At 36.4% G+C, this 15,349-nt stretch overlaps 1 protein-coding gene across 1 annotated transcript in view; it reads left to right on the forward strand.

The window, feature by feature from the left end:
• Positions 1 to 5,338: 5,338 nt before the first annotated feature.
• The window catches only part of LOC123538511 (dnaJ homolog subfamily C member 10-like), a 42,426-nt gene continuing 32,415 nt past the window's right edge, over positions 5,339 to 15,349 (forward strand). Inside the window, exons 1-2 of the mRNA XM_045322668.2 lie at positions 5,339 to 5,399; positions 11,574 to 11,759. Coding sequence (XP_045178603.2) covers positions 11,583 to 11,759 — 177 coding nt within the window. The 5' untranslated portion in view covers positions 5,339 to 5,399; positions 11,574 to 11,582. The remainder of the gene's footprint in view (positions 5,400 to 11,573; positions 11,760 to 15,349) is intronic.

Below are 15,349 nucleotides of genomic sequence, written 5' to 3' on the forward strand. Positions count from 1 at the left end.
CAAAAGTAGGGCTGCACTTTAAAGGAGAAAAACGAATATCAACAAAACCTAAAACGATCTGGAAAAAAAGAGAAGAAACTGAAAGAAACGCACTTTATGAGTGGCCACTCACTGTAATTAAGTAGTCCGCCAGCAATACAGAATATATAGCATAAACGCGCGGAAGAGTCTAAGTAAGTAGTACCTAACGAGTTGCCTCCCTTACCAAACATCTATTCAAAGTATTTTTTTATTAAACATCATCTGTAATTAATTGCCATCAATGTATTACCATCATTCATAAGTTTTATACATTGGAGCTAGTGACCCCCCCCCCCCCCACACACCCCCTCCCACCATTTAAATAGGAGTATCGTTGTTTAGATACTAAAAAGAACACACTTTATGAATTTACTGATTTTTTGCAGAAGGTCATTCAGATTCTGTAGTAATTAGTATCTTAGGAGTTGCCTCCCTTGCAAAACGTGATAAAAATCTACATTTAATTAAAAGCTTGGAATAAATGCTTCCCGCCCGGATATCTATTCAAAATATTATTTTTACACAGCGCATATACACCGTTTGTAATATTAATGCCCACAAATGTATTATCATTATTCATAAGATTCATACATTAGAGCTGGTGAGCCCAATGGAAACAGGAGAACCTTTTTGGCGGGTCAGTCCAGGTCGTAAGATATATGTATGTATATATAAGGAGGATAAATCAAAGCTCTAAAAGGACTGATAGCCAGTGCTTATTGGGTGATATTTCAACCGATACACCTGAAGAATCAGCATTTCATTGTGCATAGACCGATCATGATTTGAACATCGTTGCTAGAGGTCCACTAGACAATGCTACATGCTCTGTGCATTGTGGTTCAAGACAAGAAGAATTTTAAAAGTTTTCCCTATACAACTCTATGTAACACTAAGTTTGCCCCAGGATGGGACCAGTTTCAACCCTAACCCTAAACCCTAAACCCTAGCCCTAGAGCGGAGTGATTCCGGAAATTTCGAATGTGAATATAAAGTTCATATTATTCTAGAATCCACTGCTGATTGTTTTTGTTGTTTATAACAGTAGTCCTCAGTTGCTCACAAACTCACACAATACCAAGATTATAAAAAAAGAAATATGGGACTATTTTCTTAAACGTCCAGAATAGAAGGAAAACTCAGACGACGCGAAAGTTGATTTATAGCAAAAACATAAATGGGAAACATAAAAAAAAAGAGAAAAAAATATTAACAAAACCTAAAAAGATCTGAAAAAAGGAGGGAAAGAAAAGTAAAGGAAACGATGTTGTTGTTTTGTTTTTTCCCCAAAAACGCAGAAATTCAAGGTCATTCAATACGACAATAATTAGTATCTCACGAGTTGCTTCCCTTGTAAAACGGGCAACGATAAATGCAGTATACACGGTTAACACACTGATACAATTCACATATGATTTCTTGATATAGGAAGCCTCTGTCCGTTATTTCAGACTCGGGTAGACATCCTGAATAGAGCTACTGACCTTTTAGATCACGTTTAATTAAGCCGATGCTATGGAGCGTTATGGGTTTTACGCATTTCATTACCTTTTATGAACAGACTCAATCAAACTGAGTCGGCTTTACTTTGCTTTGTTGCCTTCTATGCTGCCAGAGGTATAGATCTTAATATGCATCTTAGTTGTACTTTCTCCCGTGAAAGAATTCGACATTTCTTTTACCTGCTCCTTCAGCGATCATTGAAGTTAGCGGAAGCCTCCTTTTTAAATAGCACTGTGTGAGAGTCGTCGCAATGGTTCGGTGGTGACACGTTTGACTAGGAGACTAGTGTATCGTGAAATCGACCTCCACTTCTCCGACTAAAGTTACTACAATTCTTTCTGATAAGAATCCCTTGTATGGGTGCTTTTTCACCTAGTACCAACCAGGGAATTTTCATTTGTATCAAACATTATCGAGTGACCGTCTTCTGGTAGAGTCCAGTGAGTTCGATTGCCTGCTCCTCCAACCAAAATTACTAACATTCTTTCCGGCACGCTGAAGAACCAGTTAAGTTCATTAACTTGGAGATCTTCTGTATAGACATGTAGAGCCTAAAATTTTCAACGCTAGAAATACATTAAATAAAGTCTAGAAATTGATTTGTAAGTCCTTGAAATAACCAAAACTGATTTCACAAATGTGAAATTTATGATAGTTTTGTTAATATCAATAACAGAAGTTTTAATATTTAATTGGAATATGTGATCCGCAAAGAATGACAACTCTTGCCTTAGGCCAGTACTTATAAGCAGACTCTGTATCTTGCATCCTCCTCCAGTAAAATCCCTATACAGTTTGTGGCAACTTTAAATATAGTTAAATACATTGTAATGTATGACATAAATTTCTATTTGATCACAGGCGCTATCTTTTGAAATTATTTAAGTTCTCGCACCTGTCAAAACTATGATAAGATTATTTGTCTTGTTTGTATGTTATCATAAGAATTTTTTCTTCTAGATACCTCATTCAATCAGTTTCTCCAACTTCCAAAACCTCAGACAATTATCTATGATTTGATATGAAACCCAGAATTTTTTCATCAATAGGTAAGACATCAAGAACAAAATTATTCACTCAGGTATCATTCTGCAAATATTTCGGTGCCAAACATATCATTTTTGTCTTTTGTAAAAGGTACCTGGCTTTATCGAAATATCTTTAGGTAAACCTAAATGTAAAGACTGATATAATCTGTTATTTTAAAATAGAACTTATCATGGTGCTTCCGTGACAAAGTGGTTATGGTCGCCGGCTTAGAATCACTTGCCCCTCTCAAATATGGGTGCAAAACATTGACTCGGATGTAGTCTTTTTTTCTTTTTGTGAAGTTATCTAACTAGCTTACGGAAGATCAGTAATTCTACCCAGGTCCGTGTGACAAAATTCCAGACAAAGAGACGATACCGATGTGATCAATGACGAAGTTACACAAATAATATTTTCTGAAATATGACCGTAAACATTTTAATTATAGACTTCGCAGTCAAATCATGGAAAGTGATTTCCTAAAATGTCATGTAAACCGAATTACATCTAAAGCAAATAAATCTCTTGGCTTCCGTTGCATACAAACACAGACCAGAAATCCCAACACCCGTCATTTGTTTCGGACCGTAGTTAGACATTAGAGAGAGCATGCAACATCTATCTGAAGCTTACACATTTTGGACAATACAAATAAAATTGTAATGCTTCAATATAGGACAGTCCGTTGGATTAAAACTTTATATATCTCCGTACGACATTGTTATTTCAATGCAGTTTCTGTGCCCCTTGCTGGGCCTTGAATACAAGGAACAATATCTTTTATCTGTTGTTACTTTTAAACACCACAACCTGATAACTTTTGTGTCCTATGAAAAATACGGATAATATGCAATAGGAAAAAAAACATATTCCAGGAATCATAGCAGTGTATGGCGAGAAGGATATGTGTATGATAAACATGGGCCTATATACAGAACGAAACATTAAGACATCGCATCGAGAGAAAAAATAACACCGGTCACAAAACATCACTGGGAAGTTAAAATTGGCTGACCGTGCACCAATCTTCCAGACAGTATAAATAAAGGTTGTCACCCAATAGGCGAAACATGATATGTGAAGCACAAAAATGCTCATGTATCTTTCTTAAGGAATCATATGCTCATGCGTCATAATACCTTTGCAGAAGATAGATATTAGATACGAATTTTATCTATGGTCGGGCGAAAGCGAGATTTCAACATTGATTTAGCTATGAATAGCTATTGACCGACTCAGAGCATAAGTTAAGAAAAACACCATTAAAGGACCGACGAAACACAATAAAAGTGGAAAGAGAAGTGTCCAGCGGTAGAAGTCAGTTTGACTCAATTAATAACTGAGACCTTTTGAAGTCCGTCCGTCCGTCCGTCCCTCCCTCCCTCCCTCCCTCCATCCATCCATCCATCCATCCATCCATCTGCCGTTGACGTCAAACCCCTTGCGGGAACTTAGACGTTTTGCGCGTCAAAATCAAGAAGAGAAATAATACAGTGTTAAAAAATTAAGAGTGGAAGAAACTAAAAATAGATATGGTGATATAAAAAGATTAAAACTTGAGTTTGCAGGGTAACTAGGGCGAGACATGTTCTAGGCTGCAAACTGCAGCACTGAACTGCTCTAGGGTAGGGAGGTGGGCGACACAGGGTGGAAGCTGGTTCAAATGGTATACTGTTCTCTGAAAATAAGAAAACTTTTAGTAGTCAGTGGTTGCAGTGATAAACCAATAACTTAGGGAATGGCCATAGTGGACATAACGGCAGGGTCATTGGGGTCAGGAAATCTACAATTGGGATAGCAACCAGATCATGATGAATCTTATAGAACAGTGATAACCTAGAATCAATACGCCATAAATCCAGCCGGCGAAGGTTTAGGGAGTGTAGCATATCTATTACACTGGAAGTACGGCCGTAGTCAGTCTTGATCCAACGGGCTGCTCTCCTTTGGACGCTTTCAATTTTGTCAATTTGAGTTTGGGTGTGGGGCGACCATACCTCGGAGGCATATTCAAGCTGGGGTCGGACTAGAGTCTGGTAAGCATGCAATGGTCTTAATGGGTTGAGATTTGACTTTAATGTTTCTTCGTAAAAACCCTAGGGTTAAGTTAGCTTTCTTGGCTGACCTGTTTATGTGATTGTCCCATGATGGTCATTTGAGATATCCACGCCTAGGGATTTAGCTGCGCTGACTGATTCAAGTTGGACTCCATGTAGGTAATACTGGGTAGAGATATGATGTTTCCTTCTAGTGGCGTGTATTTACTTGGACACATGCGGGGGGGGGGGGGGGGGGGGGGGGGGGGGGGGGGGGGGGGGGGGGGGGGGGGGGGGGGGGGGGGGGGGGGGGGGGGGGGGGGGGGGGGGGGGGGGGGGGGGGGGGGGGGGGGGGGGGGGGGGGGGGGGGGGGGGGGGGGTTGAACTCCATATCCCACTCCAACTTCCACTTTCTAGAAGTTTGAGGGTCATGTTGGAGAGTGACAGATTGGGCTGCAGGTGTCAAGTTAGATATATTGCCGTGTCAACTGCAAACAGACGGACTTTGGAGCTGACGTTTTGTGGAAGGTCATTTATGTAGGCTATCTTGCACTGATGCGCACCTGTCGTTAATACCCGTAAGAGGAGCCTAGATAGTATTTAAAGATGGTCCTTTCTTAGTACGACTGATTAACCTGTGTCCCGGCGTGTACTAATATGCAGGTAATCCGGACTAACGAATGGTAGGTTAAGCCTTTTCCGCGGAAAGTGATCCTTTCCGTTATCGGAATTTAATCTGCAAACTGAGCATGCGTATTACACGTGTATAAACTTCCGCTTTTTCGTGCTAGTTGTCAAAATTCAGTTTTGGTTAGTTTTATTCCCTGTAAGAGGAATATTTTTTGTTCAAAATATGTGTCGGACTACATAACTTTATCATTCATGCATGCTAAATTTTAATTGATACTCTTAGTATATGCCCTTTTTCTGCTTTTAAAGGTTCTAAAGTGTAATATATTTCGGATAGATTTGCGTCTAAATATACCGGTAAATTATGTGACTGGTATTTGCGTATTATCAAGGAATAATGCTGCGTTAGCTAATTATTATAACAATAACTTTTATTTATAATTCATCTGGAATGATCGATATTTTAACTGCAGCAATGAAATATATGCTTAAAAAGTTTTGGTTCCTCTGGAAATTGGAAAAATCTGATTTTAGTGCTATGAATCTGTTCCCTTGACAATATTGGGAATTCCAATATTGTTAGTGATTATCGTTATTTAAGTATTTATTTTTTTGTTGCTGTTGAAAGATTAAATTATGTGTTACTAATATTCACCAGAAGCTTAAATCTAAATCCTTTACAGCGTTCTCTCGATTAGTGACATTTTCTTTTGAGATGTAAATAACTGGGGGACACCAGATTTATATCTGCAGTTTTTACATTCATTGAAATAAGTCACTGTAATGATGCTTATTTAGAAATTAGTATGTAGTCATTTGTATTGATATAAATAATTAATTTTTCACTGAAGTTTTTTTTAATTTCATTCACTTAAGTAAAAATTCAAGCAAATTATTTTATTGAATAATTTACAAATTTAACTATAATCTGCAATAACTTTTTTGAATACTGCTGAATTATTCTTAAAAACTAATAATCAAAATTATTTTGCAATATTAGAATTATCAAAGTTTCTAATTATTTTGTCTATTTCATTGAAATATACAGTCAGGGGTGTAACTGATTTAAGTTATGTAACCTATTTCAGTTATTTTTTCAAGCATTTTATAAATAATACCAAGCATTTTATAACCAGTATTAGTTATAAAATATAAGATAACTCAGGCAAGTTATTCAAAAAAAGTCTTTTTGCTGTTCTCACAAAGTGACCTATACACTGAAATAATTAGCAGTCTGTGGTTAATCAAATTCCCTTTTAGTCTGATCATGACCTGATAAGCATAATGGGATGCTAAGAGATTTACAGCTTTAAACCTTTTGAAAACTTTATCAGCCTTGGGTAAAATTTTTTACTGCATAGCTAGAAAGATAAGAGTTTAAGGATTCAGGAAATAATCACATTAATCACATTCAAAATGAGGAATTGGCCCAGGAAATCTTTGTAATATTTTATGATAACTGAAACAAGTTATGAAAATATAAGCAATAACTCAAATGGGTTAGAAACTGCGATAACTTGAAACAGTTACACCCCTGACTGATATATGTACAAAAAGTAACAAATTTAATTCAATAGAACTATAAACTGCAACACTTTATCTACATATTTGTCCTAAAATAAACATTTTACTTTTTTTAGCTCGACTATTCGAAGAATAGTCTAGCTATTCTACTCACCCTGGCGTCGGCGTCGGCGTCACACCTTGGTTAAGTTTTTGCATGCAAGTACATACAGCTATCATTTAAAGGCATATAGCTTTGAAACTTATTTATTCTTTTTCTAGGTCAATTACCAACCTCACTGGTCAAGTTCCATAACTCTGACATGTATTTTGAGCAAATTATGCCCCCTTTTGGACTTAGAAAAATTCTGGTTAAAGTTTTACATGCAAAATTACTATCTCCAAAACTAATGCAGATATGAATTGAAACTTCACATGTTCTTCGGGTTATAAAACTAATTGTTACCCAAAAATTTTTCCCATAACCTTGACCTTCATTTTGGCCAAATTATGCCCCCTTTTTTGGACTTAGAAAATTCTGGTTAAAAATTTTGCGTGCAAGTACATACAGCTTATTACTAAAAGGCATATAGATTTGAAACTTTTTTTCTTTTTCCCAGATCAATTACCTACCTCACTGGGTCATGTCCCATAACTCTGACATGTATTTTGGCCAAATTATGCCCCCTTTTGGACTTAGAAAATCCTGGGTTTAAAATTTTACATGCAAGAACTATCTCCAAAACTAATACAGATATTAATTGAAACTTCACGTGTGTCTTCCCGGGGTTTTAAAAATAGTTTATATCACCAATCCTATAACTCTGACTGTATTTTTGGGGAAATTATGCCCCTTTTTGGACTTTAGAAAACCTGGTATAAAGTTTTTGCGTGCAAGTACATACAGCTATTACCAAAAGGGATTTAGCTTTGAACTTATTTATTCTTTTTCTAGGTCAATTAAAACCCAACCTCACTGGGTCAAGTTCCATAACTCTTAACATTATTTTGAGCAAATTAATTTCCCCCCTTTTTGGACTTAGAAAATTCTGGTTAAAGTTTTACATGCAAGTTACTATCCCAAAACTAATGCAGATATTGAATTGAAACTTAAACATGTTTCTTTGGAGTTATAAAACTAGTTGAATAGCACCAAGTCCCATAACTCTGATATGTATTTTGGTCAAATTATGTCCCCTTTCGAACTTAAAACTCTTTTGATATTTAACATTTTTTGGTAATATTTTCCTGCTTCTGTGACAATATTTCGAATAGTCAAGCTTGGCTGTCTTACGGACAGCTCTTGTTTCATATTTTGTGATTTTTTAAACAGCTTTTTTTTTTTAAAAAAAAAGACTATTATTCTTAAAAACTTAATCTACATTATTTTTTATTTCCAAATAATCAAAGGTGCTGAATATGTACAAAAAATAACAAGTTTAATTTAATAGAACTATAAACTGCAACAACTTTTCTTTTAAAAGACTACAAAATTATTCTTAAAAACATAACTTAACATAATTTTTCATTTCCAAATAATAATCAAAGATGCTGAATATGTTGATTAAGTATGTGCTAAAGTTCTGCTGTTATATTTCTTTGAGATCTGAGACTGCTCAACACCTGCCATTAATCAAATATCAATCAAGTATAACAAAAGGTCATTTAATACCTACTTAATCAATATAAATAATCAGGGGGTGAAACAACTAGGGGTGAAACAACCAGGAGGTGAAAAGTCTAGGGGAGAAACGTCTAGGAGGTGAAACGTCTTGATACCATTTATATGCTGTTCAGTGCTGATTAATTTATTGTAAAATAAACCATTAATAAAAAATTAACATACATTTAAACCTGTTAATATTTGAAATTCAGCTGGAAAGAAACAAATAATTTATAATACAAGCTTTTCAGTATGAAAAGAGACATGCACCCATTTATGTTTTTATTTAACCTTGACAGAACAGTTTGTTTCATTATCAGTTAACTGACACAAGTGACGATTTGTTTGTGAAATCTTCCCTTGTATGCCGTAATAGTCACTGAAAGGATGGAAAAAATAATACCGTAATCTTTCAATCTTTAAAATGATGTAGACAATATTCTTTTAAAAGAAGGTTTGCCACAACATTTTTTAACATCATTTGTGCCATTTCAATTCATTGTGATTTATTTGATGTTCCTTTTTTCTAATTCATTTCAAAAAAAAGTCTAAGCTATCTAGAGAATTCTGCATGGTATAGATCTGTCTGTGAACCATTCAGAATTGAGTTTAACATGTTTAAGGGGAATATAGCTTAAAATTATATAATTGGCTGACATTTTCATTTGCAACATAATTAAAGATGTAAATAACCAACAATACCTAGAAAAAGGAGGTCTTTACTCGTAGCAAATATAATGTATGATATATATCTGTTATGAATTTGCAATTTTCACTGTTCGTCATACATGTATTGGACTGTTGTTCGCATGGACTTGAAACATCATAATTCAGCTAGTTAACTTAACGGACTACATTTGGATACTGTTCATGCTGTTTTTTTTTTAGCTCACCTGTCACAAAGTGACAAGGTGAGCTTTTGTGATCGCGCGGTGTCCGTCGTCTGTCCGTGCGTCCGTAAACTTTTGCTTGTGACCACTCTAGAGGTCACATTTTTCATGGGATCTTTATGAAAGTTGGTCAGAATGTTCATCTTGATGATATCTAAGTCAAGTTCGAAACTGGATCACGTGCCACCAAAAACTAGGTCAGTAGGTCTAAAAATAGAAAAACCTTGTGACCTCTCTAGAGGCCATATATTTCACAAGATCTTCGTGAAAATTGGTCAGAACGTTCACCTTGATGATATCTAGGTCAAGTTCGAAACTGGGTCACGTGCCATCAAAAACTAGGTCAGTAGGTCTAAAAATAGAAAAACCTTGTGAGCTCTCTAGAGGCCATATATATCAAAAGATCTTCATGAAAATTGGTCAGAACGTTTATCTTGATGATATCTAGGTCAAGTTCGAAACTGGGTCACGTGCCTTCAAAAACTAGGTCAGTAGGTCAAATAATAGAAAAACCTTGTGACCTCTCTAAAGGCCATATTTTTCATTGGATCTGTATGAAAGTTGGTCTGAATGTTCATCTTGATGATATCTAGGTCAAGGTCGAAACTGGGTCACGTGCGGTCAAAAACTAGGTCAGTAGGTCTAAAAATAGAAAAACCTTGTGACCTCTCTTGAGGCCATATTTTTCATGACATCTTCATGAAAATTTGTCAGAATGTTCATCTTGATGATATCTAGGTAAGGTACAAAATTGGGTAACGTGCCATCAAAAACTATGTCAGTAGGTCAAATAATAGAAAAACCTTGTGACCTCTCTAGAGGCCATATTTTTCATGGGATCTGTATGAAAATTGGTCAGAATGTTCATCTTGATGATGTCTAGATCAAGTTCGAAACTGGGTCACGTGTTGTCAAAAACTAGGTCAGTAGGTCTAAAAATAGAAAAACCTTGTGACCTCTCTAGAGGCCATACTTGTGAATGGATCTCCATAAAAATTGGTCAGAATGTTCATCTTGATGATATCTAGGTCAAGTTCAAAACTGGGTCATGTGCCTTCAAAAACTAGGTCAGTAGGTCAAATAATAGAAAAACCTTGTGACCTCTCTAAAGGCCATATTTTTCATGGGATCTGTATGAAAGTTGGTCTGAAAGTTCATCTTGATGATATCTAGGTCAAGTTTGAAACTGGGTCATGTGCGGTCAAAAACTAGGTCAGTAGGTCTAAAAATAGAAAAACCTTGTGACCTCTCTAGAGGCCATACTTGTGAAGGATCTCCATAAAAATTAGTCAGAATGTTCACCTTGATGATATCTAGGTCAAGTTTGAAACTGGGTCACGTGCCTTCAAAAACTAGGTCAGTAGGTCAAATAATAAAAAAACCTTGTGACCTCTCTAGAGGCCATACTTTTCATGGGATCTGTATGAAAGTTGGTCTGAATGTTCATCTTGATGATATCTAGGTCAAGTTTGAAACTGGGTCATGTGCGGTCAAAAACTAGGTCAGTAGGTCTAAAATTATTAAAATCTTTTGACCTCTCTAGAGGCCATATTTTTCAATGGATCTTCATGAAAATTGATCTGAATGTTCACCTTGATGATATCTAGGTCAGTTTCGAAACTGGGTCATGTGCGGTCAAAAACTAGGCCGGTAGGTATAAAAATAGAAAAACCTTGTGACCTCTCTTGAGGCCATATTTTTCATGAGATCTTCATGAAAATTAGTGAGAATGTTCACCTTGATGATATCTAGGTAAAATTCAAAACAGTTTCACACACCTTCGAAAACTAGGTCAATAGGTCAAATAATAGAAAAACCTTGTGACCTCTCTAGAGACCATATTTTTCAATGGATCTTCTTGAAAATTGGTCAGAATTTTTATCTTGATAATATCTAGGTCAAGTTCAAAACTGGGTCACATGAGCTCAAAAACTAGGTCACTATGTCAAATAATAGAAAAACGACGTCATACTCAAAACTGAGTCATGTGGGAAGAGGTGAGCGATTCAGGACCATCATGGTCCTCTTGTTTTAAATCCTTATTATGCTGGATATGATTGATTTTGCCTTTGTGACCAGTGTAGATCATGATCAGCCAGCACATCCATGCAGTCTGATGATGATCTTCACAGTTTGCCACTGTTTGCCATTTATTCAGTATCTTTTTTGTAAACACCCCTTTTAAGTTTTTAACAGTTAATGTACACTGTCCAGATTGAAAGTTGGACAAGTTCATTACAGAAATTTAGCAGGGTAAGAGTTATATAAATTATAATGTAGAAAATACTGTTATTTCAGGTTATAAAGATGTCTTCCTCTATATCATCATGGCTATGGCTGATTTCATCTCTGCTGTTGATTGTAATTGTTTATGCTGGAGAAGACTTCTATAAACTGCTTGGTGTACAGAGAGGTGCAAGTGATAAAGAAATCAGAAAGGCTTTCAAGAAATTGGCAGTAACCATGCACCCAGATAAAAATCCTGTATGTATTTATGAAATTATTTAGAGTATAAGTTCAAAACATATAATAATATGAGCCGTGCCATGAGAAAACCAACATAGTGGGTTTGCGACCAGCATGGATCCAGACCAGCCTGCGCATCCGCGCAGTCTGGTCAGGATCCATGCTGTTCGCTAATAGTTTCTCCAATTCCAATAGGCTTTAAAAGCGAACAGCATGGAGCCTGACCAGACTGCGCAGATGCGCAGGCTGGTCTGGATCCATGCTGGTCGCATACCCACTATGTTGGTTTTCTCATGGCGCGGCTCATATTATAATGCAGACCTTTGAGACTTGATAAATTGATCTTAACTTTCAGTTTGTGTATGATTAAGCAAGAACCAAGACAATACTTGTCTGTGATTTTAAGCAGGTCTTAGGTTAATGATGGCCAGCCCATTTTGAACACACACCAATGGATTGTGGGGTCTTGAATCTGATTTCTTTGTAGAGCGGGGTGGGGGCTATTTTTTATGTGATATTTCAATAGACCGTAGAAGCTTAGCATTTATGTGACAGCAGGCAGGTTTTAACCTAACAGGTGTTTGTTTCTGTACTAACCTGTTTTCTGCAGGTACTTGTTAACTTTTTCATATATGAATTAGAAATGAAGGATATAAATACTTCTGAAGTAACACTCCGCTGTCTGTAGAGCTAACATTATGCTCCCGCTATTGAGCTGAGGGGCGGGCTCAAAAACAACACTAAGCTCAATACAAAATTAAGTTAGTGACAGGAGCTATTTGAAGTTCATAAGATTCCATTATTGTTCACACTACAGGGTGCTTGAAATTACTTTCATTATAGCTTCACTGGCTCAGGGCTGCGATCATTTGACCTACATATACTAAGGTTTTCTATGTAGTGAAAGGTTAGAAATTAATTATCAACTTAATTTTGCACTGGTGAAAGATTGCCAGTGGATATTTTTATGCCCCTGGCATCTACTGATGCGGGAGGCATATAGTGATTGTCCTGTCCATTCATCCGTCCGTCCGTACGAGGTTAACCAAATAGGACTGTTTCGTCTAGCATCAATACCGCTTACAAGAATGAATTGATTTGAACCATAAGGTGCAAAATCTATCAACAAGGATGCCACCAGGGGCATCTAGCATTTATAAAATAAATCCTAAGTCCTCAGAAATCATATCTAAGTCCAAAGGACAGGAACAACAAAGGGAAGAAATTTAATGAAAAAGAAAAAAAAACTCTTACAAGGTACAGATATGTCAAAATACACCTAAAAATTGGAGGTACCATACATGTTGTACCACAGAAAAGTCAAAAAGTGGTCTGGTTTACTCGCTACGGCCAACAATAAAAAGTTACAAAATAAGCTATTTATAGTAACATAAAAGGGAAGTAATTAAAAAAATATTGTAAGTGAACAAAAGGAACTGCCAAATAAAAACAACAGCAGCAATGCAATGCAAATGCAGAGCAATATACACACAAAACAAAGTCATATGACCTTTGACCCCTAAGTGTGATCTTGACCTTGAAGTGAGTCATCCGAAACATGTGCTCTGCACGTTGTTTGGATAAGGTGAACATTTGTGTCAGGTTTCTTTGATATCCTTCAAAGGGTTCAAGAGTTACAGAGCAGAAGGGAAATTGCAAAACAACGGACGGACACAAAGGCGATAACATAATATGTCCCTTCGGGCGTATAAAAAGAAATTGAGATCTTATGGTGATACAAGTTGTGTGCAAGTTTGGTTAAAATCAAATCATTAATGAAGCTGCTATTATGCAGACAAGGTCAAAATAGCTAATTTTGGCCCTTTTAGGGGCCATAACTCTGGAATCCATTATGGGATCTGGCTGGTTCAAGAAAGGAACCAAGATCTTATGGTGACACAAGTTTTGTGCAAGTTTGATTAAATTCAAATTATAAATGAAGCTTCTATTTTGCAGACAAGGTCAAAATAGCTAATTCTGGCCCTTTCAGGGGCCATCACTCTGGAACCCATAATTGAATCTGGCCAATTCAAGAAAGGAACCAAGATTTTATGGTGATACAAGTTGTGTGCAAGTTTGGTTAAAATAAAATCATAAATGAAGCTGCTATTGTGCAGACAAGGTCAAAATAGCTAATTCTGGCCCTTTCAGGGGCCATAACTCTGGAACCCATCATGGAATCTGGCCAGTTCAAGGAAAGATCCATGGTCTTATGGTGATACAAGTTGTGTGCAAGTTTGGTAAAAATCAAATCATAAACAAAGCTGCTATTGTGCAGACAAGGTCAAAATAGCTAATTTTGGCCCATTCAGGGGCCATAACTCTGGAACCCATAATGGGATCTGGCCAGTTCAAGAAAGGAACCAAGATCTTATGGTGATACAAGTTGTATGCAAGTTTGGTTAAAATAAAATCATAAATGAAACCACTATCGTGTAGACAAGAAATTGTGGACGGACAAAGGGCGATCACAAAAGCTTACCCTGTCACTACGTGACAGGTGAGCTAAAAACACACCAACAAAATTGACCTCACATCTGTTAGGAGTTTAGGCATTATGTCTGTATTTTTTTTTGCATTTGTACATGGAACTTTTGTTTACAATTAAAAAATATTAAGTATTGTTATATTTTCTTTCAGTGGGCACATTGTCCTGTGTCCAACATTATGTTCATTTGATAAATATACTTATACTCTTCCAAGTTCCAACTACTCAGTCTATTGTCTCCTTGGAGAATACGTTTGGTTTGATGTTATCGTTATACTTAAAATAAAGAGTTAACTTCACCATTGTTTTCTATGTTATCTAGACTTCTTTTTGAAATGTTTGTCACATGACCAATGTAAACACATTTAATAGAATATTAGTCATTAATAGAAAAGACCTTTATCGAGACAGAACAAGAATGATCAGCTAATAATAGACTCTTCAGTGATAGAATTTTAACATGTAAGAAAATTGAGGAGATAGAACATGGAAAAGCATTACCAATGGTATGCCACTTGTTCATTTATAAAGCACTGAAAACCCTTTTACACCGGTGTGCAGTATTAACATTTACCCTGCTAAATTTCAAAAATGGAATTAGTCCATATTTCAGTTAGTGCAAAACCACTTGTTTATCAAAGGGGTGTTCACTGAAAATGTTCTGGCTTTGTTCCCAGTGCAGACCATGATCAGCCTGCATGGACTGGGAACAGGGGCAGAATCATCTGCCGCTAGTGGGCTAAAGGTTTTTTTGTTTTTTTTTCTAAAATCTGAAGTAGAACACTAGCATACTAAGGTCTATAAAATAATTCATTTAAGATAGAAATATTGTCTATTGTAGAACATGATTAATAGGCCAAAGGCTGAAGATTGATTGACCAGGCATAAATAAAACAGGCCCAAGAAGTGCACCGCTGTAAAGGCATGCATTTATAACTGCTTATATCCCTTTTGTTACTTTGGTTACCCTCTGTATGTCTTTGATATAGTGAAGTCCTATTATATTTCAGGCATGCATTTTCAGTAGTGTAAATACATGTACCTTCTGTTACCTTGGTCAGTGTTCCCGCTGGCATTTAAAGTTGCGGGTGAAAACTGAGTTTTTCTTGCACTTTTGCAC

This window comes from Mercenaria mercenaria, chromosome 18 (assembly GCF_021730395.1).
Source record: "Mercenaria mercenaria strain notata chromosome 18, MADL_Memer_1, whole genome shotgun sequence".
Lineage (NCBI taxonomy): Eukaryota > Metazoa > Mollusca > Bivalvia > Venerida > Veneridae > Mercenaria > Mercenaria mercenaria.